This window comes from Salvelinus alpinus, chromosome 6, assembly GCF_045679555.1.
Source record: "Salvelinus alpinus chromosome 6, SLU_Salpinus.1, whole genome shotgun sequence".
NCBI classification, from domain to species: Eukaryota; Metazoa; Chordata; class Actinopteri; order Salmoniformes; family Salmonidae; genus Salvelinus; species Salvelinus alpinus.
The window spans coordinates 66,107,855-66,134,247 of NC_092091.1; the positions used below are offsets into that span (position 1 = coordinate 66,107,855).

At 43.9% G+C, this 26,393-nt stretch overlaps 1 protein-coding gene across 1 annotated transcript; it reads left to right on the forward strand.

Annotated features, from left to right (window-relative positions):
- LOC139579134 (SH3 domain-containing protein 19-like) lies at positions 1 to 26,039 on the forward strand. The gene is made up of 21 exons (XM_071407444.1): positions 1 to 294; positions 524 to 616; positions 11,797 to 11,836; positions 13,899 to 13,939; positions 14,310 to 14,349; positions 14,787 to 14,922; positions 15,289 to 15,469; positions 15,664 to 16,803; positions 18,881 to 18,991; positions 19,481 to 19,593; positions 20,351 to 20,391; positions 20,519 to 20,750; positions 21,368 to 21,436; positions 21,654 to 21,800; positions 22,361 to 22,433; positions 22,866 to 22,996; positions 23,204 to 23,492; positions 24,140 to 24,186; positions 24,363 to 24,549; positions 24,981 to 25,090; positions 25,178 to 26,039. The coding sequence occupies exons 2-21, from the start codon at positions 547 to 549 to the stop codon at positions 25,286 to 25,288; spliced, it is 3,309 nt and encodes a 1,102-aa protein (XP_071263545.1). The 5' UTR covers positions 1 to 294; positions 524 to 546; the 3' UTR covers positions 25,289 to 26,039.
- Positions 26,040 to 26,393: the final 354 nt, after the last annotated feature.

The window sequence follows — 26,393 nt, forward strand, 5'->3', positions numbered from 1 at the left end:
CAAATAGCGGTGCTTTGGATGTTGTTTTTAAAAATGTTTTATGGATAACAGCTTCCCAAATACGCACAAGAGAACACTGTGACCACTCACTCCGTTAGGCTACAATTATTTGTTCGGGTCGCAGTGGTTTTACTCAGACACTGTGGTGAGGAGAGAAACTTTTGTTGCGGTCTGTCATCTCCACTCAGTTGTTCTCAATCCCGGGGCACTATCTCCATTTGTGATACTGCTTTTGCCAGACAATTCAGTTCCTGTTGTTGACATTCGGCTCGGGCTACCGTCGGTGCGGACAAGGTAGGGAGCTATAGCCTAACTACCCCTCCTATTCTGCAAAATTACATTAACACAAACACAGTTGTAGAAAGTTATACTCTGTGGCCGGCGTAGGTCTACTTCGGGTTTTCTCAACTCGAAAAGACCCCTCTTTACGCACCAGCCGAGACTGTTTACAAGGCAAATTAATTTCCCACCTCAGTCAATACTTTTTTTAATGACACGGTTCTAATTTGCCGGAAATTACCAGGCGCCGCAGTGTTCTCATCTCCGATGGCTGAAGCCAGAAGAGAAGAGGAGGAGGAGCAGTTGAGGGATATACGGAACCGAAATCAAGTAACAGGTATGTCCACTTGTCAATCTCTTGTAATTTTGATACAGCGTCTCCTGAAGTAGGCTACATGTGTTTGACACTTTGGGGCAATATAATTTCAAAACGTGGACTTTTACCTTTTAACCCATGAACATGACAACTTGGAACAGTGTTCCATCATGAAACATATGGTGAAGTGTGTAGGAAATGATACAATGTCATTCATATAACTTATTGTTGTGAAGCAAATGTTATGCAATTCTACAAATTGTTCCATTCCATTGAGCTGAGATATTTTTTGTTGCAGTTTTGAAGCTAATTTCCAGCAATTCTATGCATTTTGCCTTGGCTAATGTTGTGTTCCTCTGCTCAAACGTTATAACAAAATCAATGGGCATGTAACCTGAATGCCCAGTTGTTAAAATATGATATTCTCCCTGACTGTCTAGCTTCTATTTGATTGTTAGTTCTCAAATAGGATATTATTCAAAAATATAAATAGTAAAATATATTTTCTGCCTGCTTTCTATCTGGTTTTGATCGTTTAAGTTGACACTGAAACTATTTTTCCATCTGAAAATTACTACTTCAGATGGTCGAGTCCAATCAACAAGAACAGCTAGCATGCTAACTGTTCTTGTAGACTTCCAGTCATTGCGCTAACACTAGTTAGCATTGGCTCGTAAAACTACCTTTAACTTCCTTCATACTTGATGCAGAGACATACAATGGTATCAACGATTGTATTCTGTTGCAGCTAGCGATTTTCCTAAAATAATAATTGTTCACATAAAAAAAATTCAAGAAGTTTCTATATAAAAAAATTATAATAATAGTACGCAAACCCAAAGTTTGAAAACCCTTGCTCCATCTCACTTCTCTCATGCCTTCTAGTAACTCCAAATCAGTTTCTAGTGATATATAGAAATAATCCCTAGTTCTGTTCTGTACCAGTACAGTATCCAGCTGCTATGGTTGACACAATGCTCTCACTGTGTCATTCAGTGAAAGTATACTTTTATACAGCAGCTGGTAGCAACTACCTGTGTGTATCAGATACAGCAGTCAGTAAACAGTGCTACAACCATAAGGAAATGGTCTGGAAAACCCTGAAACTCTGTCAGCCAGACAGGAAGGATGACACAACAAATTGTACATGTCCCGACACTTAAAATATTCCACATCTCATGCCAGCCAAGCTGTGTCATTTGGTGCTAACTGTGTTGCTGGAAATGCATCTGGAAAACCACTGGCACTTGGCAGACAGGTTGATCCTGTTCATTTTGGCTCTGTATATTTTTGCTTTTGTCGTTTTATTTCCTGATGAAATCACTTCTAAAATGTGTTCATATTCATATATTTTATGCCACACAATCTTCATGTATATCAAGAGAAAGGGTTGTAAATGAATACATGTATGTAGGCTTTATCCTGGACTACCTGACGGGCTGCCCCCCATGTGGTAAGAATATGCAACAACACGTCTGCCAAGGCTGATCCTTAACACTGGGGCCCCTCAGGGGTGTGTACTTAGTCCCCTCCTGTATTCCCTGTTCACCCACAACTGCGTGGCCAAACACGACTCCAACACCATCATTAAGTTTGTTGATGACACAACATTGGTAGGCCTAATCACTGACAACAATGAGGCAGCCTATAGGGATGAGGTCAGAGAACTGTCAGTGTGGTGCCAGGACAACAACCTCTCCCTCAATGTGAGCAAGAGAAAGGAGCTGATCGTGGACTACAGGAAAAGGCGGACCATACAGGCCCCCATTAACATTGACGGGGCTGTAGTGGAGTGGGTCGAGAGTTTCAAGTTCCTTGGTGTCCACATCATTAACGAACTATCATAGTCCAAACATACCAAGACAGTCGTGAAGAGGGCACGACAAAACCTTTTCCCCCTCAGGAGACTGAAAAGATTTGGCATGGGTCCCCAGATTCTCAAGGTTCTACAGCTGCACCATCGGAAGCATCCTGACCGGTTGCATCACCGCCTGGTATGGCAACTGCTTGGCATCTGACCGTAAGCGCAACAGAGGGTAATGCGAACGGCCTAGTACATCACTGGGGCTGGTAGAGGCTGTTGAGGAGCCTTTTGGTCCTAGACTTGGCGTTCCGGGACCGCTTCCTGCCATCCAGGACCTATATAATAGGTGGTGTCAGAGGAAAGCCCATAATATTGTCAGAGACTCCAGTCAACCAAGTTATAGACTGTTTCCTCTGCTACCGCACGGCAAGCGGTCCCGGAACGCCAAGTCTAGGCCCAAAAGGCTCCTCAACAGCCTCTACCCCCAAGCCATTAGGCTGCTGAACAATTCATAAAAATCACCACCAGACAATTTACATTGACCCCCCCCCCCCCCCCCCCTACACTGCTGCTACTCACTGTTTGTTTGTTACCTATGCATGGTCTCTTCGCCCCCACCTACATGTACAGATTACCTCAACTAGCCTGTACCCCTGCACACTGACTTGGTACCGGTGCCCCCTGTATATAGCCTCGTTATTCTTATTGTGTTAGCCTACTTGGTAAATCTTTTCTTCTTCTTGAACTGCACTGTTGGTTAAGGCCGTGTAAGTAAGCATTTCACGGTAAAGTCTACACTTGTTGTATTCGGCGCATGTGGCAAATAAAGTTTGATTTGAATTTAGTCATTGCGTTTGGTTTACTATTTTACATTTCAATGGCTGTTGGTATATTGAACTTTCCCTCGCCTTTGAATTCTGGTTCTAAACATGGTTCTATGCCGAGCAATTTACAATCTAACAATGTGTTTGGACCCATAGAATGGTTAGACCTTCCTAGTGTAGTTAGGGGAGAATTAAGCAGCAACACCTGTTGAGCAAACACCTGACTTCCCAGTAAAGACACACCCCACCCAACACAAGCCTCCATGCCCAGTGTGTTCGTTCAGGCCTGGGTTAACTGCAGCTGTCTGTATGGGGAGATCAGGCTGATCCTATGGGCAGGTGGGTTGACTGTGTAGAGAGTGATGGAACAGGCGAACAGGAACTGTTGTCTTGTAACTTGATAATGGTGCCAACTGCCAACTCTACTGCACATGTGTGTAGGCTAGCTAGGCTATATCATATGAAGTTATTTCTGTCACAAGCTGAGATTAGCCTATTAAGGCTTCAGTATACAGTATATGCTTGTCACTTTTTAAGAGTAATATACATTATCTCATATGACTCATATGCCGTGCACCGTATGATGCCATATGTTATCATTGATGATTGCTTTGTGCATACTGTTCTTCATCGGCATTTTCAATTGGCCAAAGTTTAACCTCCTTGCATTGAGCAAGATCTCCGTTAGACTGTCATCTCTCCCAAACACCCATGGATGACTCCTCTTTGACATCACCTAATCATGTCTTGACATGAGTCATGTTAAGAATCAGCCCCTGACACCGTGTTATTCATAGGTGACATGAACATGTCTGTCTCCTCTTGTCTGTTTTTCATGCAAGGATAGAGCGCTCCACATTCACAATGTTATGTCTTTATAGTCGTAGACATAATATCTGTTCCACTTTGACTGTTTATTATTCCAAGCAGAATATATGTGTATATATATATATATATAACTTAGACCCCCTCATCTCTCTCTCTCTGTGTCTCTCTCACCCTCGGGTGGCTGTAGGAGTATGGAGAAGGAGGAATTCATATTTTGTCTTCCTTTGAAGAATCGTGTCTCCCTTAGCTGAGGCTTATCTCTTAATACAAATCCAACCATCATTAGTATTTTTGCAATTAAACTGTCTATTTCCAAAAAGGCATATTAGATTTTAATTGACTCGTCCCATTTTTGTCCCGTTGTAAAATATTAGCTTCCCCACTCGACGTCGACAAATTCATTACTTATCAATTTGACTCCACATGGAGGCAGCGTAATGACAGCTGTGAAATAACTATTTTCTTTTGTGTGATGAAAAGGCTCTCAAATATTAATGCAGAGCCTGTTTCCCTTGTAGCAAATGAGATGTACATATTAATGTACTGTAGTACCTCAACAGAGAAAATAGATGTGCAGTGCACAAAAGCTGGTATTTCAATATCACCCAGAATGCTTCACTCTTTCTGGCAGATAGTTTATCATTGATTAACGATAATACTGATAAATTGATGTTCAGTAATTGACACACTATATTTCTACTGGCTAGTCCAACTGACCTGTCTTCATAGTGTTTCACATGGGGGGGAGGGTTGTGCTGTGCTCAGTGCAAAACAACAAGGATGAAAGTGTATGCACTCACTACTGTAATTCGCTCTGCATGAGAGCGTCTGCTAAATGAATACAATTTAAACAAATGTATTTCTGCCAGATAGTTTCATTGATTAACATAATACAATTATGTTCAATAATTGACACACAATATTGACTTGGTTCCTTATTTCTACTGGCTAGTCCAACTGACCTGTCTGGTCCATGGGTTTGACTTCCTACAGAACATCTCTCAAAACTGACCCACAATGGCTCTGGATTGGACACAGTTAATGTGCAGCTGTTGCGTTCACCCACCAACCCACTTACCCAGCCATTAACCCCCAGCCCACCCTAAATCATTTGAAACACTCCCTTTGAGAAAGTATAGGGAAGACTTTATTTCTACCCTATGATGACATCAGTGTCTGTTCTGCCTGTGTGGGAAGTAGGATACAAGGATATGAAAACCCCTGGAAGTCTTATGGGGTTTTGGGAAGAAGCAGAGATTCCTGCGCTGTATAAATAAACCCAGAATATGAGAGATCACGTTCCCTGAACATGCCATGTTACCGGGGTCGGGATATAGAGGAAGATGCTTCTTTATGGACTGATTAGGGATGGGAACTAGCCCCCTGTCTCCACACAGCTGTGCCTTCATAGCCTAGCCCCACCCTCCATGGGATGTAACCTTACTTCTGACCTCTCTGGTTGGTTTGAAGTCCTGAGCCTAAATCAAATCAAATCTAGAAAGGCCAAAACCTAGGAAGAAACCTAGAGAGGAACCAGGCTATGAGGGGTGGCCAGTCCTCTTCTGGGTGTGCCGGGTGGAGATTATAACAGAACATGGCCAAGATGTTCAAATGTTCATAAATGACCAGCATAATCAAATAATAGTAATCACAGTGAACAGGTCAGGGTTCCATAGCCGCAGGTAGAACAGTTGAAACTGGAGCAACAGCACGGCCAGGTGGACTGGGGACAACAAGGAGTCATCATGCCAGGTAGTCCTGAGGCATGGTCCTAGGGCTCAGGTCCTCCGAGAGAGAAAGAGAGAATTAGAGAGAGAGCATACTTAAATTCACACAGGACACCGGATAAGACAGAAGAAATACTCCAGATATAACAGACTGACCCTAGCCCCCCGACACAAACTACTGCAGCATAAATACTGGAGGCTGAGACAGGAGGGGTCAGGAGACACTGTGGCCCCATCCGATGATACACCCGGACAGGGCCAAACAGGCAGGATATAACCTCACCCACTTTGCCAAAGCACAGCCCCCACACCACTAGAGGGATATCTTCAACCACCAACTTACCATCCTGAGATAAGGCCGAATATAGCCCACATAGATCTCGCCCACGGCACAACCCAAGGGGGGGCGCCAACCCAGACAGGAAGACCACATCAGTGACTCAACCCACTCAAGTGACGCACATCTCCTAGGGACGGCATGGAAGAGCACCAGTAAGCCAGTGACTCTGCCCCTGTAATAGGGTTAGAGGCAGAGAATCCCAGTGGAGAGAGGGGAATCGGCTAGGCAGAGACAGCAAGGGCGGATCGTTGCTCCAGTGTCTTTCCGTTCACCTTCACACTCCTGGGCCAGACTACACTCAATCATAGGACCTACTGAAGAGATGAGTCTTCAATAAAGACTTAAAGGTTGAAGCCGAGTCTGCGTCTCTCACATGGGTAGGCAGACCATTCCATAAAAATGGAGCTCTATAGGAGAAAGCCCTGCCTCCAGCTGTTTGCTTAGAAATTCTAGGGACAATTAGGAGGCCTGCGTCTTGTGACCGTAGCGTACGTGTAGGTATGTACAGCAGGACCAAATCGGAAAGATAGGTAGGAGCAAGCCCATGTAATGCTTTGTAGGTTAGCAGTAAAACCTTGAAATCAGCCCTTTCCTTAACAGGAAGCCAGTGTAGAGAGGCTAGCACTGGAGTAATATGATACATTTTTGGGGTTCTGGTCAGGATTCTAGCAGCCGTACTTAGCACTAACTGAAGTTTATTTAGTGCTTTATCCGGGTAGCTGGAAAGTAGAGCATTGCGGTAGTCTAACCTAGAAGTAACAAAAGCATGGATACATTTTTCTGCATCAATTTTTGGACAGAACATTTCTGATTTTTGCAATGTTACGCAGATGGAAAAAAAGCTGTCCTTGAAACAATCTTGATATGTCATTCAAAAGAGAGATCAGGGTCCAGAGTAATTCCGAGGTCCTTCAGTTTTATTTGAGACGACTGTACAACCATCAAGATTAATTGTCAGATTCAACAGAAGATCTCTTTGTTTCTTGAGACCTAGAACAAGCATCTCTGTTTTGTCCGAGTTTAAAAGTAGAACGTTTGCAGCCATCCACTTCCTTATGTCTGAAACACAGGCTTCTAGCGAGGGCAATTTTGGGGATTCACCATGTTTCATTGAAATGTACAGCTGTGTGTCATCCACATAGCAGTGAAAGTTAACATTATGTTTTCGAATGACATCCCCAAGAGGTAAAATATATAGTGAAAACAATAGTGGTCCTAATAACGGAACCTTGAGGAACACCAAAATGTACAGTTGATTTGTCAGAGGACAAACAGAGACAAACTGATATCTTTCCGACAGATAAGATCTAAACCAGCCCAGAACTTGTCCGTGTAGACCAATTTGGGTTTCCAATCTCTCCAAAAGAATGTAGTGATCGATGGTATCAAAAGCAGCACTAAGGTCTAGGAGCACGAGGACAGATGCAGAGCCTCGGTCTGACGCCATTAAAAGGTAATTTACCACCTTCACAAGTGCAGTCTCAGTGCTATGATGGGGTCTAAAACCAGACTGAAGCATTTCGTATACATTGTTAGTCTTCAGGAAGGCAGTGAGTTGCTAAGCAACAGCTTTTCAAAAAAGATTGCGAGGAATGGGAGATTCGATATAGGCTGATAGTTTTTTATATTTTCTGGGTCAAGGTTTGGCTTTTTCAAGAGAGGCTTTATTACTGCCACATTTAGTGATTTTGGTACACATCCGGTGGATAGAGAGCCATTTATTATGTTCAACATAGGAGGACCAAGCACAGGAAGCAGCTCTTTCAGTAGTTTAGTTGGAATAGGGTCCAGTATGCAGCTTGAAGGTTTAGAGGCCATGATTATTGTCATCATTGTGTCAAGAGATATAGTACTAAAACACTTGAGTGTCTCCCTTGATCCTAGGTCCTGGCAGAGTTGTGCAGACTCAGGACAACTGAGCTTTGTAGGAATACGCAGATTTAAAGAGGAGTCCATAATTTGCTTTTTAATGATCATGATCTTTTCCTCAAAGAAGTTCATGAATTTATTACTGCTAAAGTGAAAGCTATCCTCTCTTAGTGTGCTGCTTGCTGCTTTTTAGTGTGCTGCTTGCTGCTTTTTAGTTAGCTTTGCGACAGTATCAAAAATACATTTTGGATTGTTCTTATTTTCCTCAATTAGGTTGGAAAAATAGGATGATCGAGCAGCAGTGAGGGCTCTTCGATACTGCACGGTACCGTCTTTCCAAGCTAGTCGGAAGACTTCCAGTTTGGTGTGGCGCCATTTCCGTTCAGATTTCCTGGAAGCTGGCTTCAGAGCCCGGGTATTTTATGTATACCAGGGAGCTAGTTTCTTATGACAAATGTTTTTAGGGGTGCAACTGCATCTAGGGTATTGAGCAAGGTTACATTGAGTTCCTCAGTTAGGTGGTTAAGCTAATATGCCTAGCTTGTATATTAAGGGAGAGGCTTTTTTTGTACACTCCCTCTTACCAATCGTTCTGTACAGAGGGCTGCCCCAGTTCTGAGTGATGTTAGCATGTGTCATAGTGAGTCATTTTGTGGTGTTTCTGTATGGGTTCTCTTCAATGGTTATTATTGTAGCTGGTCTTTTAGCAAGCAAATCAGCTTTAAAACCATATCTCTGTTTCTTTTCTCTTTAATGAGATACAGACAGTTGTTTTGCATCCTCTCTTGTTTTGTTGCTTCTTTTTGGTGTTAATGATATTTATTTCTTATTCAATAGGCTATTAATCTAATCTTATACTTTTATTTATTTATTTATTGTGTCTTTGTCCATAACCTGTCATGGGATATTTACTATTGGAAGCCCTCCATAAAAGCCCTCCGAGGGAGGAGTCCATGACCTGGCAAATGTCTCTCTCCCACCACTCAGAGAAAGGGGGTTGAGCCTCTTCACTAAGCCAGCAATAATAAGTATCTGATGAAAGTACTTATATTGATGGAGTGCTTTTATGCCTGGTTTCTACAGCTATATCTTATCTAAAAGTGTGGTTCATAATGGTCGCACGACCTGCTGAGTGACTTCTAGGAAAGAGGATATGTTATGGCTCAGTTGGTAGAGAATGGCGCTTGCAACACCGGGGTTGTGGGTTCGACTCCCACAGGCGGAACAGTACGAAAAAGTATGTACTCACTGCCGTAAGTCGCTTTGGATAAGAACGTCTGCTAAATTACGAAAATGATGTGGCGCTATGTCCGGATGTACTATCTATGATGTGATTGGAATAGAGTAACAGTTGACTCCACCTTCTAATCCAGCAAAACATAGTCCCACAGTATGCCAAGGTCTTTAATATGTAGCCTACTTCCTAACACTAACGTAGACCGATGACCAAATAATAGAGTTATGCATGTTTCCAGAGCAGGGAGTGGTGCTACAATAGGGAAATACAAGGATCTGGCCAACAGAGATGTAGCGTCAGAATGGGTGTGCCCACCATTAACACCCTGCCAATAGGGAAGATGGACAGAAAGATACACAGTATTGTGCTCTCTCTGACACAGGAAGACAACATGTTGATTTGATTTTGTTAGATAAACACAGGTGTTGGGCTGGAACAAACCCAGAACAACCCCTTTAATAACATAAATGACCTAGTTCAGTTGGTAACAAGCAAGGCCAGAAGAAATCCTGGCATATTTTGTATTTTGTGTGAACTGTGCCTTTTAAGATCAGAGCAGAGGGTCATTTTTTTTGTAGTGTTCCATCGACCTTTTTCAGTAGAGCAGGAGAGTGACAGTAGAGTGGTACTTCCTGAATGGCCACATTCCATTTGATCATATTGGCCAAGTCAACACACCAGCCCGTAGGGAGAGAGAGAGAGACCCCTCCCTTTCTCTGTTGTCGTTCGTAGTCGTGGAGTTTGTTTCTTTACACAGTAACACACAGCATGGAAAAGTAGGGAGGGACTTGAAGGAAATAATACACACCATTTTGGAGGACATTTGTGAAATGTGTTTAAAACGTTAACAGGTAGGAGCAGCTCTTGTTGCTATGTTTCACTGTGAGATTATGTTGTCAGTACAATTCACAGTAGGTTATAGACAATACTTTCAGCAGGGATTGCACTGTATTCCAACTGACAGCTCGGTAACTTGTAAATGAAGCGCATGTTGAATATTGAAAATCCACTAGATATTGAATCCTATTCATTGTTCCATTGCACTTGCCTTTGACCAGTGTGTGTATGGCATTGTATCTACCGGTATGTAAATGTCAAACGATTTCCTCTTGGAAAACCTCTCTCCATTCTGTCTTTGTCACTGTAACTGATGCAGGTAAACAATCTCTCACAGACCAAAGTGCAAAGAAATGTGTGAAAATGTCTCTGAGGATTTGATTCACTAACAAACTGTTATTTCCTTTTTTGTTTCATAGAGAGGTAAAAATGTTACCTTTACATTTGAGTCGTTTAGCAGACACCCCTTTCCAGAGTGACTTACAGTTAGTGCACTCATCTTCAGATAGCTTGGTGGGACAACCACATTGCACAGGCATAGAAAGACATTTTTCATCAAAGTAGCTTTCAGTAGAGTCCGTAACATACGTTTGAGGCAGTAGCATATGGCAGATGGCAAGTGTGGTGTTCGACATTGTAACAGTATTATACTGGTTGTAAGAGAATGAAGCGATGGCGTCAGGTCTTTAGCAGGATGCTAACAAAAATGAGCATCAAAATATTAAGATGGCTTAATGCATGATTTTTAACACAAAGGGATCCTAATAACCTCATATGACCTACTTGTCTGATTTATTTTAGTTCCTATGGCACAAACGCCTCATACACTCATATACTCTAGTATAGTCAAATGAATGTAAATGTTTGCTTAGCTGCTGTGCTCTGTGGACCACTAACCACTAGCCAGTCCATCATATCTTAAAGCTGATGACATAACTTTGGAATGATGTCTGTTCAGTATCTTTTGCGAAGATTTCATATATGGAAATAAGACATGACACATTTATAACACCTGTACAGCATGTCCTGGGTGAATGCTCGCTCCATCTGAAATGTGGTTTGTCTAGAAGGGATACAGCTTTTGTCAACATTTATTTTTCATAGCAGGTTTAGGAGAACCTGCGCAGCAGGTTAGGAAATTAACGTAGTAGGTTAGGGGAACTAGGTTAAGGTTGGGAAAGGGTTAGGGTTAGCTACAATGCAAAACAATTCCACTTTTAACGGCAGTTTGATAAAAGCTGTATCCCATCTAGACCCTGAAATGTCAGGCGTCCAGAATAAGCCATTGAAAGTGTGAATGAGGGAGAGCGCATTTTAGAATGAGGGAGAGCCATTCTTTCCATACATATTGCTCATGGTCCCCTATTTACATATGATTTTCTTTGAGATTGTAGCTATACAGATCATGGTTCAGATATAATGTCTGGCTTGATGAAATAAAGATGAGAGCATTAACAAAACAATTATTTGTGTTTAGAAATGTTCTTTTTTTTTTTTTAAATGCTTTTGATATTTGCATGTCAATGTCATTCTTTGTAACTGGTTGATCAAGTTATTAGTTTTGATGAACGGCAAGAAGGTATGCAAAGTCCATAGTTATTTTGTTCACTTGTCCTGTGTCGTTGTACCTGCAGCTTGCTTTGTTTTTGTACAAAATTAGGGTATTTTCTTAGTTAGAAATTGATCTTTCAAATGTGACCGTTAAAAAGGAAACGCTGGTTACTTTTCTTTTCAGATCGAACAGAGAGGAATAAGTCTGAGGCTTTTCATTCCAGGTAAGTTATCCATATCATTGAATTACAAATGTGGCATTTTCAATATGTCTGTCTTGCTCAATACAGAGAAGGAAACGTGTTAATATTGTGATAATGTTGCGTGGTCCAGTATAAACACTGGGTTGTTCCAGCTCTCCCTAGCCACCTCTGTTGCTCCACGGCTCTGTCAGGGCTGCAGTGGCCAGAACACTGTCTCTTTAACAGGCAGCGCTGCTGAGGGAGAGTTGTGAATGGTGCAGGGTAGCAAACAATGTGCTGATCCATCCTCTTTGACGGACGGTTGGACACTGTGTCCACTGTGTCCGAAGGTCAGAGCTTTTTGAATGGGGGACAAAACCACACTGACTCAGTTGTTGACGCCCCCAGAGCCAAGTTGGTTACCGTCCAGGGTTAGGGTCAATTCCATTTCAATTCAGTAAACTGACTCCAACCCTGTAACCTTTCTTTCACAACATGGAATACCCTACCTAGATAACTCATTAAAACTCAGCACCTTTTCAATGTCTTCCAATCCAGGGTATTGACACAGAAGGAGGCTGGTGGGAGGAGCTATAGGAGGAAGGGCTCATTATAACTGCTGGAATGGAATAAATAGAACAGAGTGAAACATAGTTTCCAGATGTTTGATACGTCAATTTGTTCCATTCCAGCCATTACAATGAGCCTGTCCTTCTATAGCTCCTCCCACCAGCCTCCTCTGTTAAAGTACAGCAAACGTCAACGTGTTCCAATACAAGCCTTTTTTTTGTTGATCAACTATTGGACGTTTAACCTCCCTGTTGTTCTATTTGTTTATGGGCTTAACTAATCGTCCTAATTATCCACGTAGTGCTGTGGTGGGAGAGGCAGGGGGGCGTGTTGCTGTCTTCCTCTCCAGATGGTTTACATCATCTCCAGTTCAGTTAATGAGCAGGATGTGTTGAAGGTGCTGGGCCTATGGGGGTCTGGTCTGGATCCTGTTCATTAAGCACCATACACAAACAGAAACCTGGAGGGACCCCCTGGAATTGTCCAATAAGACATTTTTGTTTTCAGTTGCAAAAATGTTTTAAAACATATTCCATTGTGTGCCCTAATGAACATGACCCCGTTCCGTTGAGACTGTGTAGTTGGCCCTTCTGGGAACATATTCTGGCACAGCCTGGGAGGGGTGCGGTGTCAGCTCCAACACTACACTAGTCAGGAAGTCAGATCAGACCTGGGAATACAGATCAGCAAGAGGGGTCGTTATATTGCAGAACTGCACTTTTGGACACCCCCCGGGCTTGGTGTGGTGGCCAGAGGAGGAGGTGTTAGACTTGGGCTATTTCTGAGTCATTGTTACAGTAACAGATGGACGATGCCTAAGGATATTCAGTGGATTGGATCTGCGTCCTGCTGCGTTTTAAGGGTTTTCTGGAGAGGGATTGTGGAAAGTTGCAAGCGGGGTTGAACTCTTCAAAGGGCTTGCTATTTAATGATTGTCCTCTTTCTTGTGCCTGCGTCTCTGGTACTTGTCCCATTCTCACTCTGATTACTGGCGTATAACAGGCGCATGTACCGGAGGTAGGCTCTTCTTTTGGTTGCAGTATGCAGCGGTAGCTGTGTTGTGTGGATTGGAGTTGACGATAGAGTGGGATAGAGGATGTGGCCGTCACAGTGGCAACTGCAGTGCAGAGAGGACCACTGCAGCTAAAGAGGTTTGATGCAACTATCAACACTGTTGTTATCATCCTTTGGTGTTACTCTGCACTTATTCAGGTCTTTTAGAGGTAAAGGGGTATATATTATCTCTTTTACTTTATCATATAATGAAGTCTAGGATACCTATGGATGACAGTGAAATGTTTTCAAATGTCAGGATTATTTGCTGAGATTGTCATTTATTTTTGTTGAGAATTCCTCTGTCCTGGTTCAAGCCTATAAAGGTGGCTGGTTGGCTTGTGGATAATTAGCACTGTCTGTCCAGTGTAGTAATCCGGTGGAGTCTGACTGTTGCCAGCATTATACTTTGCTTTCACAGGTTGTATAAATGTAAGAAATCTTATTTTCCAGTCAAACTGGTAACTCTTCTCTCTTCCAGCCAAGGACCTCTGTCCTCAATACGAGCTGCCATCAAGCATAGTGAGTTTCTCATTGTTGAGTTTGTCCATTATTTGGTATATTCTCATAGTTTTATATTGTATCTAGCATGATTAAAGTCTGTCTATAGCAGAGGAGGCTGGTGGGAGGAACTATAAGAGGATGGGCTCATTGTAATGGCTAGAATGAATGGAACGGAGTCAAACATGTGGTTTCCATACATTGATGTGTTTGACTCTGCTCCATATATTCCATTCCAATGAGCCCGTCCTCCTATAGCTCCTCCCACCAGCCTCCTCTGGTATATAGCTATTGTACATGATTGAATCCCCCAAGTGTTTTTTTAATGTCTCTTTCAATTCATTACATATCAGATTGAAAGAGATTAATTTCATATAATTTTCTCTCACAGCGAGAACCAGCACCCAAAGTGAACAGACCAGAGACAGAAGGTAAAGTAAACAGAGGAGTTTCATAATACTTCATAGTCTGTCTGTAGCTCTCTGATTTGAATACAGTTCTACCCTCATTATTCCAAAAATCAAACACCAAATGCTTCAAGGTAAAGTGCACCATGGCAAAGAACTTGTGCTCTCCAGTGCAATACACATTTTTCATTTGAAACGTACTGATATTAATGTTGACTTACAGTCCTCGACTCAACTGGTGAATAACCATTAAAGAAAGTAATATGGTCTATAAAATAGCATATTAACAAAAACAAAATTATGGCCACATGGTGTTAAAAAAGCTATATAATGATTTATGACAAATGATGGCTACATAAGGCTTTCTGTCAACATAAGACAAGTGTCAACAGTCTGTTGCATGTCACGTTTGGTTGAGGTAGTCTACTGTATTGTGCGTAATGGACTTGTTTGTCTTTCAGACGTCCAGAGATCACCATCCTGTCAGCCGAGCCGCTTGCTGCCAACGGCTGGTACCCAGGGGCTTCTGGGGGATTTACGGCAGCCCCGCCTCCCTCACAGCCCATCTGGGGAGGGTGCATCCAATCAGATACCCAGGTACGGTTTATTACTAACATCAGCCTCTAATACTAGGGGAGACAGCAGGGTGAGTGTTCTTGGCCTGTTCAGTTTGGGTGTTCTGCATGGATTTGAACTTGGATTTTGTTTGATCCACCTTACCATGTTCCTGTGTCTTTCACAGTTTTCAGTGTAATGTTTGAGATGATGAACTACTTTCAAAGAAAACATATAATTTAGCAGTGAAACAAGCACGGCAGGTTCTGCATGTTGTACTACTATAGGACGTCAATGTAGGACGGTAGCAAGCTTGCATGTAGAATACAAGTTATAATAATCACACCGCTACACATTTGCTTGGTCAACGTGTGTGTGATCGTGTGTACCTTCTCTCTCGTGTCTTAGCCACCGCCATCTTATGACCAGGTGATTAAGGAGAAGACCCAGGAGACCGTTGTCACGCCGACCGCCGCCCCCCGGAGATCCACGGCCATCGCCACGCAGACCGACCCTGTGGAGGACGACACCGCCGCTGGCCCAGAATGCACTGCATCCTCACAGCCAATCGCGAAGAGACAATCTACAGGTGAGGCTTATGAGAGTGATGATTACAGATGGGTTAGCTGACAACGTCACGAAAACTCTATAGTTGGCAAATATCATATCCTTGTATTACCACGACTAAAACAATGTAACGTCACTTTTTAGTCAAAGTTTTTATTTGTGGTGTGTGGTGTGAGTATAGGCTAAGTGTATTGTTTATAATCTCTTCCTTCTCAGTGAAAATAAAGCCAAAAAAGCCACCAAGGCCATACTTACCCAAGCCTTTACAAAGTGACTCTACCACTGCAACAGCTGTATCTGATTCTGGTCTTATCCAAGTAGACGCCACAGCCACTAAAACTAAGAACCAAACTGACCCCAAGTCAGCCGCAGCCCAACCCAGCCCAACAGATTCCAGCTGTGCAATCCCAAACACCCAGTCTCTCTCTCCATCTGTTTCTGTACAATGGGATGGGCCAATAAAACCTTCCGAACCCAGCACTATCACTACGTTCTTAGAACCTACAATCCCCTCCTCAACAGTCCCAGTAGCCACTGAACGTCCCATCCCGCTTCCTCGTTCCAAATCCTGCAAACAGACAATCACAGAGGAGGTCAAAGTTCAGACTCTGGTCAGGCTCAGTGTCAGTGGTTCCAGCTCTGTAGATGACACAGCAGTCGAGGCTCCTCCCTCGGGGAAGTACCTACAGGAGCTATTAGATGTGTTTTGTTCCGAGGACCAATGCGACCAGAACACTAGTGACGCTAGTGACAATCAGACGCCAACTGACGGGAGCGACCAAAGCGAGGAAGGTGACGAGGACGGTGACATGGCCGCCCTTCACAGCCAACGTAACATCCGGGCCCGGATCCAGGCTTTTGAGAGCCAGGAGGGCGATGGGGAACCAGAGTTCAAACAACCAGAGCCTCTACCCAGGAACGTGCACCTCAAACCCCCTGTGATTTCAGCCAAACCAGCCCCAGCCCTTGCCCCCAAGCCCTCAATCAAGAAGCCCAGTAATGGCAATAATTACCAGGGGGCGATCTCCATTTTCTCCACTCCCTTTATTCCTTCCATCCCAACCCCAGCACCCAGACCCGTGCTCCACAGAAAACCCAGTATAGTCCCAGAACCCAAGGAACCAGAACCAGAGGCTCCACCCCCCGCCAAGACAGCCATCCTTTCCCGGTCGCAGCTCTCCATAGCGGCCAGAGCCAAGAACCTCTTCCCGCAAGAGGAGGATGAACCCAGGTTGGTACCTCCTATCTCTCCAGAGAAGCCTCGCAAGGAGCCGCTGGGCCTCAACCTCAACAACCACAACTCGGCCTCCATCACCACCACAGAGGCAGTGAATGAATACATGGACAACCCCATGAGTAAGTACAGCAGCATGCATTTCACCACTGACTTAATTGGTTAACTTAGTAGTATAAGTGTTCTAAGTATAGTTAAAACACATATAAGCTAATTTATAACCTCTTTATCGACACTACTTTACAAAAAACGTCACTAGCCTGCAGTTTTAATTTTTTTATTTCACCTTTATTTAACCATTACAACTGCGACCTGGCCAAGATAAAGCGAAGCAGTGCGACACAAACAACACAGAGTTACACATGGGATAAACGTACAGTCAATAACACAATAGAAAAATCTATATACAGTGTGTGCAAATGTAGTAAGGTTAGGGAGGTAAGGCAATAAATAGGGCATAGTGGCAAAATAATTAAAATGTAGCATTAACACTGGAGTGATAGATGTGCAGATGATGATGTGCAAGTAGAGATACTGGGGTGCAAAAATAAATAACAATATGGAGATGAGGTAGTTGGGTGGGCTATTTACAGATGGGCTGTGTACAGCTGCAGCGATCGGTAAGCTGCTCTGACAGCTGATGCTTAAAGTTAGTGAGGGAGATATAAGACTCCAGCTTCAGTGATTTTTGCAATTCGTTCCAGTCATTGGCAGCAGAGAACTGGAAGGAAAGGTGGCCAAAGTAGGAGTTGGCTTTGGGGGTGACCAGTGAAATATACCTGCTAGAGCGAGTGCTACGGGTAGGTGTTGCTATGGTGACCAGTGAGCTGAGATAAGGTGGGGCTTTACCTAGCAAAGACTTATAGATGACCTGGAGCCAGTGGGTTTGGCGACGAATATGAAGCGAGGGCCAGCCAACGAGAGCATCCAGGTCGCAGTGGTGGGTAGCATATGGGGCTTTGGTGACAAAACGGATGGCACTGTGATTGACTACATCTAATTTGCTGCGTAGAGTGTTGGAGACTATTTTGTAAATGACATCGCCGAAGTCAAGGATCGGTAGGATAGTCAGTTTTACGAGGGTATGTTTGGCAGCATGAGTGAAGGATGCTTTGTTCCGAAGTAGGAAGCCCATTCTAGATTTAATTTTGGATTGGAGATGCTTAATGTGAGTCTGGAAGGAGAGTTTACAGTCTAGCCAGACACCTAGGTATTTGTAGTTGTCCACATATTGTAAGTCAGAACCGTCCAGAGTAGCGAAGCTAGTCGGGCGGGCAGGTGCGGGCAGCGATCGGTTGAAAAGCATGCATTTCGTTTTACTAGCATTTAAGAGCAGTTGGAGGCCACGGAAGGAGTGTTGTATGGCATTGAAGCTCGTCTGGAGGTTTGTTAACACAGTGTCCAAAGAAGGGTCAGAAGTATACAGAATGGTGTCATCTGCGTAGAGGTGGATCAGAGAATCACCAGCAGCAAGAGCGACATCATTGATATATATACAAAGAAAAGAGTCGGCCCAAGAATTGAACCCTGTGGCACCCCCATAGAGACTGCCAGAGGTCCGGACAACAGGCCCTCCGATTTGACACACTGAACTCTATCTGAGAAGTAGTTGGTGAACCAGGCGAGGCAGTCATTTGAGAAACCAAGGCTATTGAGTCTGCCGATAAGAATGCGGTGATTGACAGAGTCGAAAGCCTTGGCCTGGTCGATGAAGACGGCTGCACAGTACTGCCTTTTATCGATGGCAGTTATGATATCGTTTAGGACCTTGAGCGTGGCTGAGGTGCACCCATGACCAGCTCGGAAACCAGATTGCATAGCAGAGAAGGTACGGTGAGATTCGAAATGGTCGGTGATCTGTTTGTTAACTTGGCTTTCGAAGACCTTAGAAAAGCAGGGCAGGATGGATATAGGTCTATAACAGTTTGGGTCTAGAGTGTTTCCCCCTTTGAAGAGGGGGATGACCGCGACAGCTTTTCAATCTTTAGGGATCTCAGACGATACGAAAGAGAGGTTGAACAGGCTAGTAATATGGGTTGCAACAATTACGGCGGATAATTTTAGAAAGAGAGGGTCCAGATTGGCATTAAAGGTTTTAAACATTGCTTAGAATTTGTCATATAGTCCTAATGCAGGACCTATATGTTGACAAATATTGATGAGACAACACTGGCCGTCTCTGTCTCTGTCTCTCTCCAGGCTGTATCCCGGTGAACCCTGTGCGTAGTGTTGTGGGCGGCGGCGGCTCCTTCAGCAGACAGAGTGTAACCAGAAGACCCACCACCATTAGAGTGCCCAGTAAAGGAAAACGTGAGTCTAGTCCACCTGCTCTACTCTCTGAGTAGTGAGTTATGTGGCATGCTCCAGATCCACACATGTATGACCTTACATAAAGGCACTCTGATCTGCATCTGGGTCTACCCAAAATAAAACGTTTTGACATAACCAAATGATGGATTAGATGCTGTTGATTTTTTTTTGCTGGCGAGCCATTTTCTTTAACAAACTGTAGGTGTGTATGTTTGAAAGTGTGTGTCTGTGCTTTGGTGTCTTAGTGAGTGTGTACAGTCGACTCCTGATAAGTGAGTCAGTTAATCCGAATTTCAATACTTTATTTACTTCGACACGTAGTTTGAGTATGTGCATGTTCCATCTCAGAGCGTTCATTCATGGCAACACCAAGCCATTGAATTAGTGCAACATTACAATGATCCCAAACCTTTGCATGGATTAAGAGTTGACTGTACAGTTTACAGTACAGTGTGTCCAGTCTAAAACGTTGACTGTTTTCTCTCTCAGTGTTCGATGGGACTTTGGACAACCCTCCTCCTCTCCCTGCACAGAAGCCTGTAGGGTCACTGCCGTCCCCCGTGACCCGTAAACAAAGCATCTCAACCCGCCTCCCCTTCCAGGTAAGTGTTACCACCTTCCTTCCCCATATACTTTTCTAACAGAAGCACTATTGATCTGCAGTCGGCTACCTAGCTTCTCTTCTACTACTAGAAAACAGGAAATACAAGAGATTACTGACATAGTTCTTCCTCCACACCACCATAATACTGCACTCTCTCTGGGGAAGCCAGAGCCAGTCAATAGCTCCCGGCCCGGCTTGGCTATGACATAACTGGGCTTTTGTGCAGCAAGAAGGCTTAGCTAAAAGGACATAAAAAGACAAGTCAAAGTGCTACTTTGTATTTTTCTTCAGCGCCACTCACGATTATCTCGTGTCAGTTCATTCATGGTGGCTTGAAAACCAGCCCTGTCAGAAGCAGTGCTAAACTAGCCTGACAAACCAGCCTTTTACCTGGCCACCGCCAACATTCACCTCCACCTGTGGTTCTCAACCGCAGACCACACAAAGGGGCCAGTGTAGTGTAAACAATGACTGACTAGTACTGTACAGCTAGCTGTTAGCAGTGGCTAAGGAAGGGCACATTGAGCAGTCATTCACTTGGTTGCTATGGTTGCCCTAGTTGCTGAGCGCTGCAATGGTAGTAGGCGTAGTAAGTCTGTTTTGTTCAGGGGAGGTCATTCAATCCCATGTGGTGTTAAATGTGATCTGGGAGAGATTAGAGAAGTACCCTGGTTGTCATCAATTCACATCTGTTTCTAGACTGGCTTCTTTGAACATAATAGTAACAACATTTTTTCTGTTGATTTGAACTGTAGGAGTCCTTTGGTTCTGAGCCCATACCGGGCCTCCCTCCTCGGTCAGTAACATCACATCGTGGGTCATTTAAGGGGATAGAGAGGGGTAAAGATCCATTGATAACATATTAGATACAGTCCTAGACACATGGCTTTAATTAACTTCATACTGCTGTTGATCTCTTCCAGGCCTGGTGGAGCTAAGGTCCTCCCTCCTCGCCCACCTCCAGCAAAAGTAGGCCCAGGAAGGCCACCCCCGCCCCGGATAAATGGTCCACGTCAATCCCTCTCCACCCGTAGAGCACCAGCGTCATCAGCAGCTCCATCACCCAGGCAGCCCCAGGCTCAGAAGCCCAAGAAGAAGGGACCTGTGCTTCCCCCCAGGCCCAATCCTGGCCATCGTCTCTACAACCAATATACGGTGAGAGCTTAGAGTTCCCACCCCGCTCTGCTGCAGCCCCCAAGGCAGCCTGCTCTGTTGCTGCCCCCAAGGCAGCCTGCTCTGCTCTGTTGCTGCCCCCAAGGCAGCCTGCTCTGCCCCTGCTGCCCCCGAGACAGCCTGCTCTGCCTCTGCTACCCCCAAGGCAGCCTGCTCTGCCCCTGCTGCCCCCGAGACAGCCTGCTCTGCTCTGTTGCTGCCCCCAAGGCAGCCTGCTCTGCTCTGTTGCTGCCCCCAAGGCAGCCTGCTCTGCTCTGTTGCTGCCCCCAAGGCAGCCTGCTCTGCCCCTGCTGCCCCCGAGACAGCCTGCTCTGCTCTGTTGCTGCCCCCAAGGCAGCCTGCTCTGCTCTGTTGCTGCCCCCAAGGCAGCCTGCTCTGCTCTGTTGCTGCCCCCAAGGCAGCCTGCTCTGCCCCTGCTACCCCCAAGGCAGCCTGCTCTGCCCCTGCTGCCCCCGAGACAGCCTGCTCTGCCGCCCCCAAGGCAGATCCATGGTGTATTTCAGTGGAACTGTTGTGTACTATAGTTGTGGCAAGTGTCACAGAGTAATAAGCCTGTGTATGTTTTCTGAATGTTTTCTTTGTCATGTGTGTTTGTCTAGCTTGGACTTCCCCACGGGATAGCAGAGTTTGACTACTGTGGGAGAGACACAGGGGAACTCTCATTCCAGGTAAATCACTGTCTGCATGTTTTGGAGGTTTTGCTTCTAGCAACAACAAGAACATGATATGAGAAAATGTTAATGACTAATGTATTTAAACATGATTTGATCACTAGTTTTATGGATTTACTTATTTCACCTTACTGTTTTGTAATAATTTTTTTCTTTAAGGAAAAGACAATTTAGTAGAAATGAATATCAAATGCTTCTTGATTTTCTCCCACAGAAAAATGAGTTGCTGCTGCTGATGGAGCAGCTCGACCACAAGACCTTTGAATGTCAAGTGGGAGACATCCGGGGCCGAGTCCAGAAGTCTCACATGAAAGTCATCACTCCTCTCTCCAGTGCCCCAACTAAAGCAGCTCTGTCACAAGTAATGTCTTCAACCATTTACAATGAGCTGTCAATCAAAACATGTCTGCCCTCTTACTTTCCAGGCAACTTGGCTACCCCCTATTTTGTTTGGCTACCCCCTATTTTGTTTGGCTACCCCTTATTTTGTTTGGCTACCCCTTATTTTGTTTGGCCACCCCTTACTTTGTTTGGCTAACCTCTATTTTGTTTGGCCACCCCTTATTTTGTTTGGCTACCCCTTATTTTGTTTGGCTACCCCTTATTTTGTTTGGCTACCCCTTATTTTGTTTGGCTACCCCTTATTTTGTTTGGCTACCCCGTATTTTGTTTGGCTACCCCTTATTTTGTTTGGCTACCCCTTATTTTGTTTGGCCACCCCTTATTTTGTTTGGCTAGCCCGTATTTTGTTTGGCTAGCCTATGTTTAGTATATCTAGCACCAATTGGTTTTTATTTCTTTGTAGCCACATAGGAACTTTCATTGTGAACTTGGAGTATTTTTTTAGTTTAGTCTCTAAATCCCTATTTTGTACATGTTTCTGTAAATTCCACATATACCTGGATGTGTTTTCTCTTACAGGGTGTCAGCACAGTTGGGTCTCGTAGAGGCAGCAGTGGTCTGCAGGTGCAGGTCCTCCATGACTTCACCCCAGGTACGGAACAGTACCTACACTGGCACGCTGACCACCACAACACACAACCTAACACGTCTCCTATGTCCTATAGTAACAAACACATCGGCTATTGGACTGTACACCTTGCAATATTTTAAGCCATTTATTAGATTTTAATCATGTCAAATAAATTCCAATATGGCTGGCATGCTTTTACAGCTGTTTTGAGTTCCTCCAAACATATCCACGCCAAGTAAAGTAACTTTTAGAATCTAGAAGAGTCTCACAAAAAAAGGGTTTACAGGTTTGAATCACCTCCAATCATTTGCAATATGTCTGGCATGTTTTTATTGCTTAGTTCTGTGTTTCCCTCAGCAATTGATATCCGCAAAGTAGAGTTCATGCTAGAGTTTGTGTTGTCAGTTGGTGTCAGCAGTGGGATTTGATTGACATGTGTTGTATCCTATTCAGAGGGTCCAGGGGAGCTGGGTCTGAGGGAGGGGGATGTGGTGACCAATGTGGAGCAGATGGACAGTGAGTGGTACCGCGGCTCCTGTAGAGGCTCCTCTGGCTTCTTCCCTGTCAACTACGTCAAAGTTATGGTAAGACTTCAGTCAATGTTTCAGCTATAGAGATAGGGCTGGTTTCCAAGACTCAGATTAAGCCTACTCCTGGACGAAAAACTGTTCAATAAATAGTATTTTCAAAGTCTTTTGTGTGAGAAACCAGCCCATAAAGTGGTCTATAGGATGTACACAAATGAGTCCAGCTATTTAATGTGTTTTGATTATGATTTTTTCTCTATTTAGTCAAATGCACCAACACCGACCAACGCAAAGAAGGCAAGGCCCCCCCCTGCAACAGTCAGTGGACCGAGGTGTGTGGCGCGGTTCGACTTCGAGGGTGAGCAGAGTGACGAGCTAACCTTTTCTGAGGGAGACGTGATTCAGCTAAAGGAGTACATGGAAGAGGAGTGGGCGAGGGGACAGATAGGAGCCCACACTGGAATCTTCCCCATCAACTTTGTGGATATCATAGAAGATCTTCCTCCTCCGCCACAACGACAGCAATCATTCCCCACCAAGATGGCACTACCTGGTAGGACTTTTAATTCAAGGCCCACTTCTTAGCTTGAAATGGAATATACTGTATATTAAATGACATAACACAGACTGGGCCTTCAAATCATTAAGGAACATCGGCTTGAGATGTGTGTCCCTATCTTGACATTGTAAACAAAATCAGAGAATTGGAGACATTGGAATTTTCCCACGGAAGTTCATGTTGTTCCGGCATACTGTATCTGAGGTCATAGTGTAAGGTCAAAGGTGGCCAGGCCACAAACACAGTGAAATATTTATTCTTGGCGTGGGGGATTTTAGCTGTATCGTCACGTATCCTGTACCCCTATTGCGGTTTGTCCACCAGTACAAAAGGTTTCTCTAGAACTAGTCTCCAGTGAACTGCCTCCATCTCTCTCGTAATGTGTAGGCTGATACTTCCCTCTGCGGAATGTATGGAATCTGTGCAACATGTTTATGTTAAGTCAGGAGCTCTGTGTAAGCCCCTGTACTAAGACCTTATTATTAATACAGTACAGCTCACTCTGTGTGCTACATGTACTTCTCACTGGCTCTAGCAGTGTACTAGTGTACGCCCACACACTCATTCCCCATTCAGTTTTATGTTCAGCAACTGTCAACACGATATGCTTTCTATCTGAAAACCGCTACTGCATTTCTCAGGCATGGTTTCCTCAACCAAGACCCAAGAGGCTGCCAAACCCATACAGGTATGGTTCATGTGGTACTGTTACCAGTCTTTACAACATAACACAAACTAACGTCACGATACAGGTGTATGTGTATCAGTGTCTGGTGTTTGGCTTTAGCTGTAGTCTGTGTGTATATACAATGATTAGAGCTTGTATATGAGAGTGTCCACTAACATGTATATCCCTGTCTATAGTCTGGTTCGTCAGGAGTGGAGTGGGCCGTGGCTCTGTATGACTTTGTAGGCCAGACAGAAGAGGAACTGTCCTTCCAACAGGGAGACCGTATCCTGGTCACACAGCATGTAGATGCCGAGTGGTGCTCTGGAAGGCTTAACGGTAGAGAAGGATTCTTCCCCACAGCCTTCGTAGAGACCAGCTCAGGTAATAATAGTGCATTCTTATGGCACCATCTTGTGGTGGGAGGTGAATTTATCTGCTTGATATAAATCTAGGAGTTTTTTATTTTTATACTTTTGGTTTAATTTGGGTGATGATTGACACATGACAAAAAACAACTACTGATACATTCAACGTAAAACCCACAGTTTGAATAGGCCTATATACCAGAGGCTGGTGGGAGGAGCTGTAGGAGGATGGGCTCATTGTAAAGACTGGATTGGAACTAATGGACCAGAGTCAAACATATGGTTTCTGATAACGTTCCATTAATTCCATTAGTCTTTAAAATGAGCCCATCCTCTTATAGCTCCCCCCACCAGCCACCTCTGATACATACAGATATTCCTGGCCTACTCATAGGGCAGCATAGTAGGACATTTAAGGTACTGATGATTCCCTTTGTCTCTGTCCAGGCAACTCTCCAGTGTTGGACAGACAGCAGTGTGTGACTAATGGAGAAGGAAGCAGAGGGAAAGCACTGTTCGACTTCACAGCTGAATGTGATGAGGAGCTCTCACTGAAGGTATCTGTCAACATTCTATTAGTTACAATCAAGTCATATACTACAGGTACTAGGCCTCCAGTATAACTTTCCTTTCTCTTGCTATAGGCGGGGGATGTCATCACCAACTTGGAGTCCATTGACGATGAGTGGTTCCTGGGAGAGTTGAGGGGGAAGCGAGCATTGGTGCCTAAAAATTATATGGAAGTGCTGGCATGAGTAATCTACCCTTAACAAAGACACTGGGGCACTACCGGAACTACTTTGTGTCTGTGGTTTCATCACGAGTAATGTCTTTTGAACTATGAGAACCTGAAAGATGATAGGAAACAGAATATTCCAAAGTGCCTTTTTGCCCCACTGGACTGCAGTAGTTCTCTACTTTGAAGCGTAAAACTGGATTGTCCAGTCAATCTCCCACAGAAAACTATTGGGTGTCTTTTTGAATGCAACATTGTTTAAAAAAAAATAGTATTTATAAATGTGAAAGGATCACTTTATTTTGATAGTCCATCTGTATGTGGTCATACTATCTGCTGATAAGCAACTGTTTGCGAAGGATACGGTAAGGTCTGTTAGGATAAGGGTTAAGGTTAGGGCTAGTTGAAATGTTACTGATAGTCCATCTGTAGATGCTCTACAGACTATCCAAATAGTGTTACCTGTGAAAGTAATGAAATAACTTTGTATGACGATGCATCTGAGAATGGCTGGCTGTAACTCAATTGAACAGGCATTCATATGAAGTTCCTGCCACAAAACCCTTACCAGCTTTGTTCTAATCCAGATATGCAGTATTTAACATGTTGACCACACCATTGCACACTAAATATAGCTGTAGTACAATATTTCCTCAAACTATGAATTGTGGTTCTTACAATACTGCATGATTGTAGCCCCCTAAAAGCCTTTTCTGGTGGCTAATTGTGCTGAGCTGGTTAATGAAATAAAGATATTTTTAAAATGTTGACTTCTATTAAGTCAATTCTCCTTAACAGGGTCATTCATAACTTTGAAGAAAGTGTCAAGGTTTGACTTTCAGAAAAACATTGGTCAAGCTTAGGCAGCTTTTTTTTTTTTTTTTTTTAGGTGTATAATCCTCACAGGGTGGAAATGTAGATCGTAAATTAGCCATAGATCTGAGTGAGTAAAATTACGGTAGCGTATTGAACACTTAAACTTCTCAAACATTTATATATTTTGGTAATTATCCAAACAGGGTGGGTAGAAATTGTATTTAGCTTTGCACCATTGTTTCCCCACCAAATAAATTGACACTTCCTGAATGTGTCATTGTAGGAAGGGGTTTTCTTAAATGGAGAAT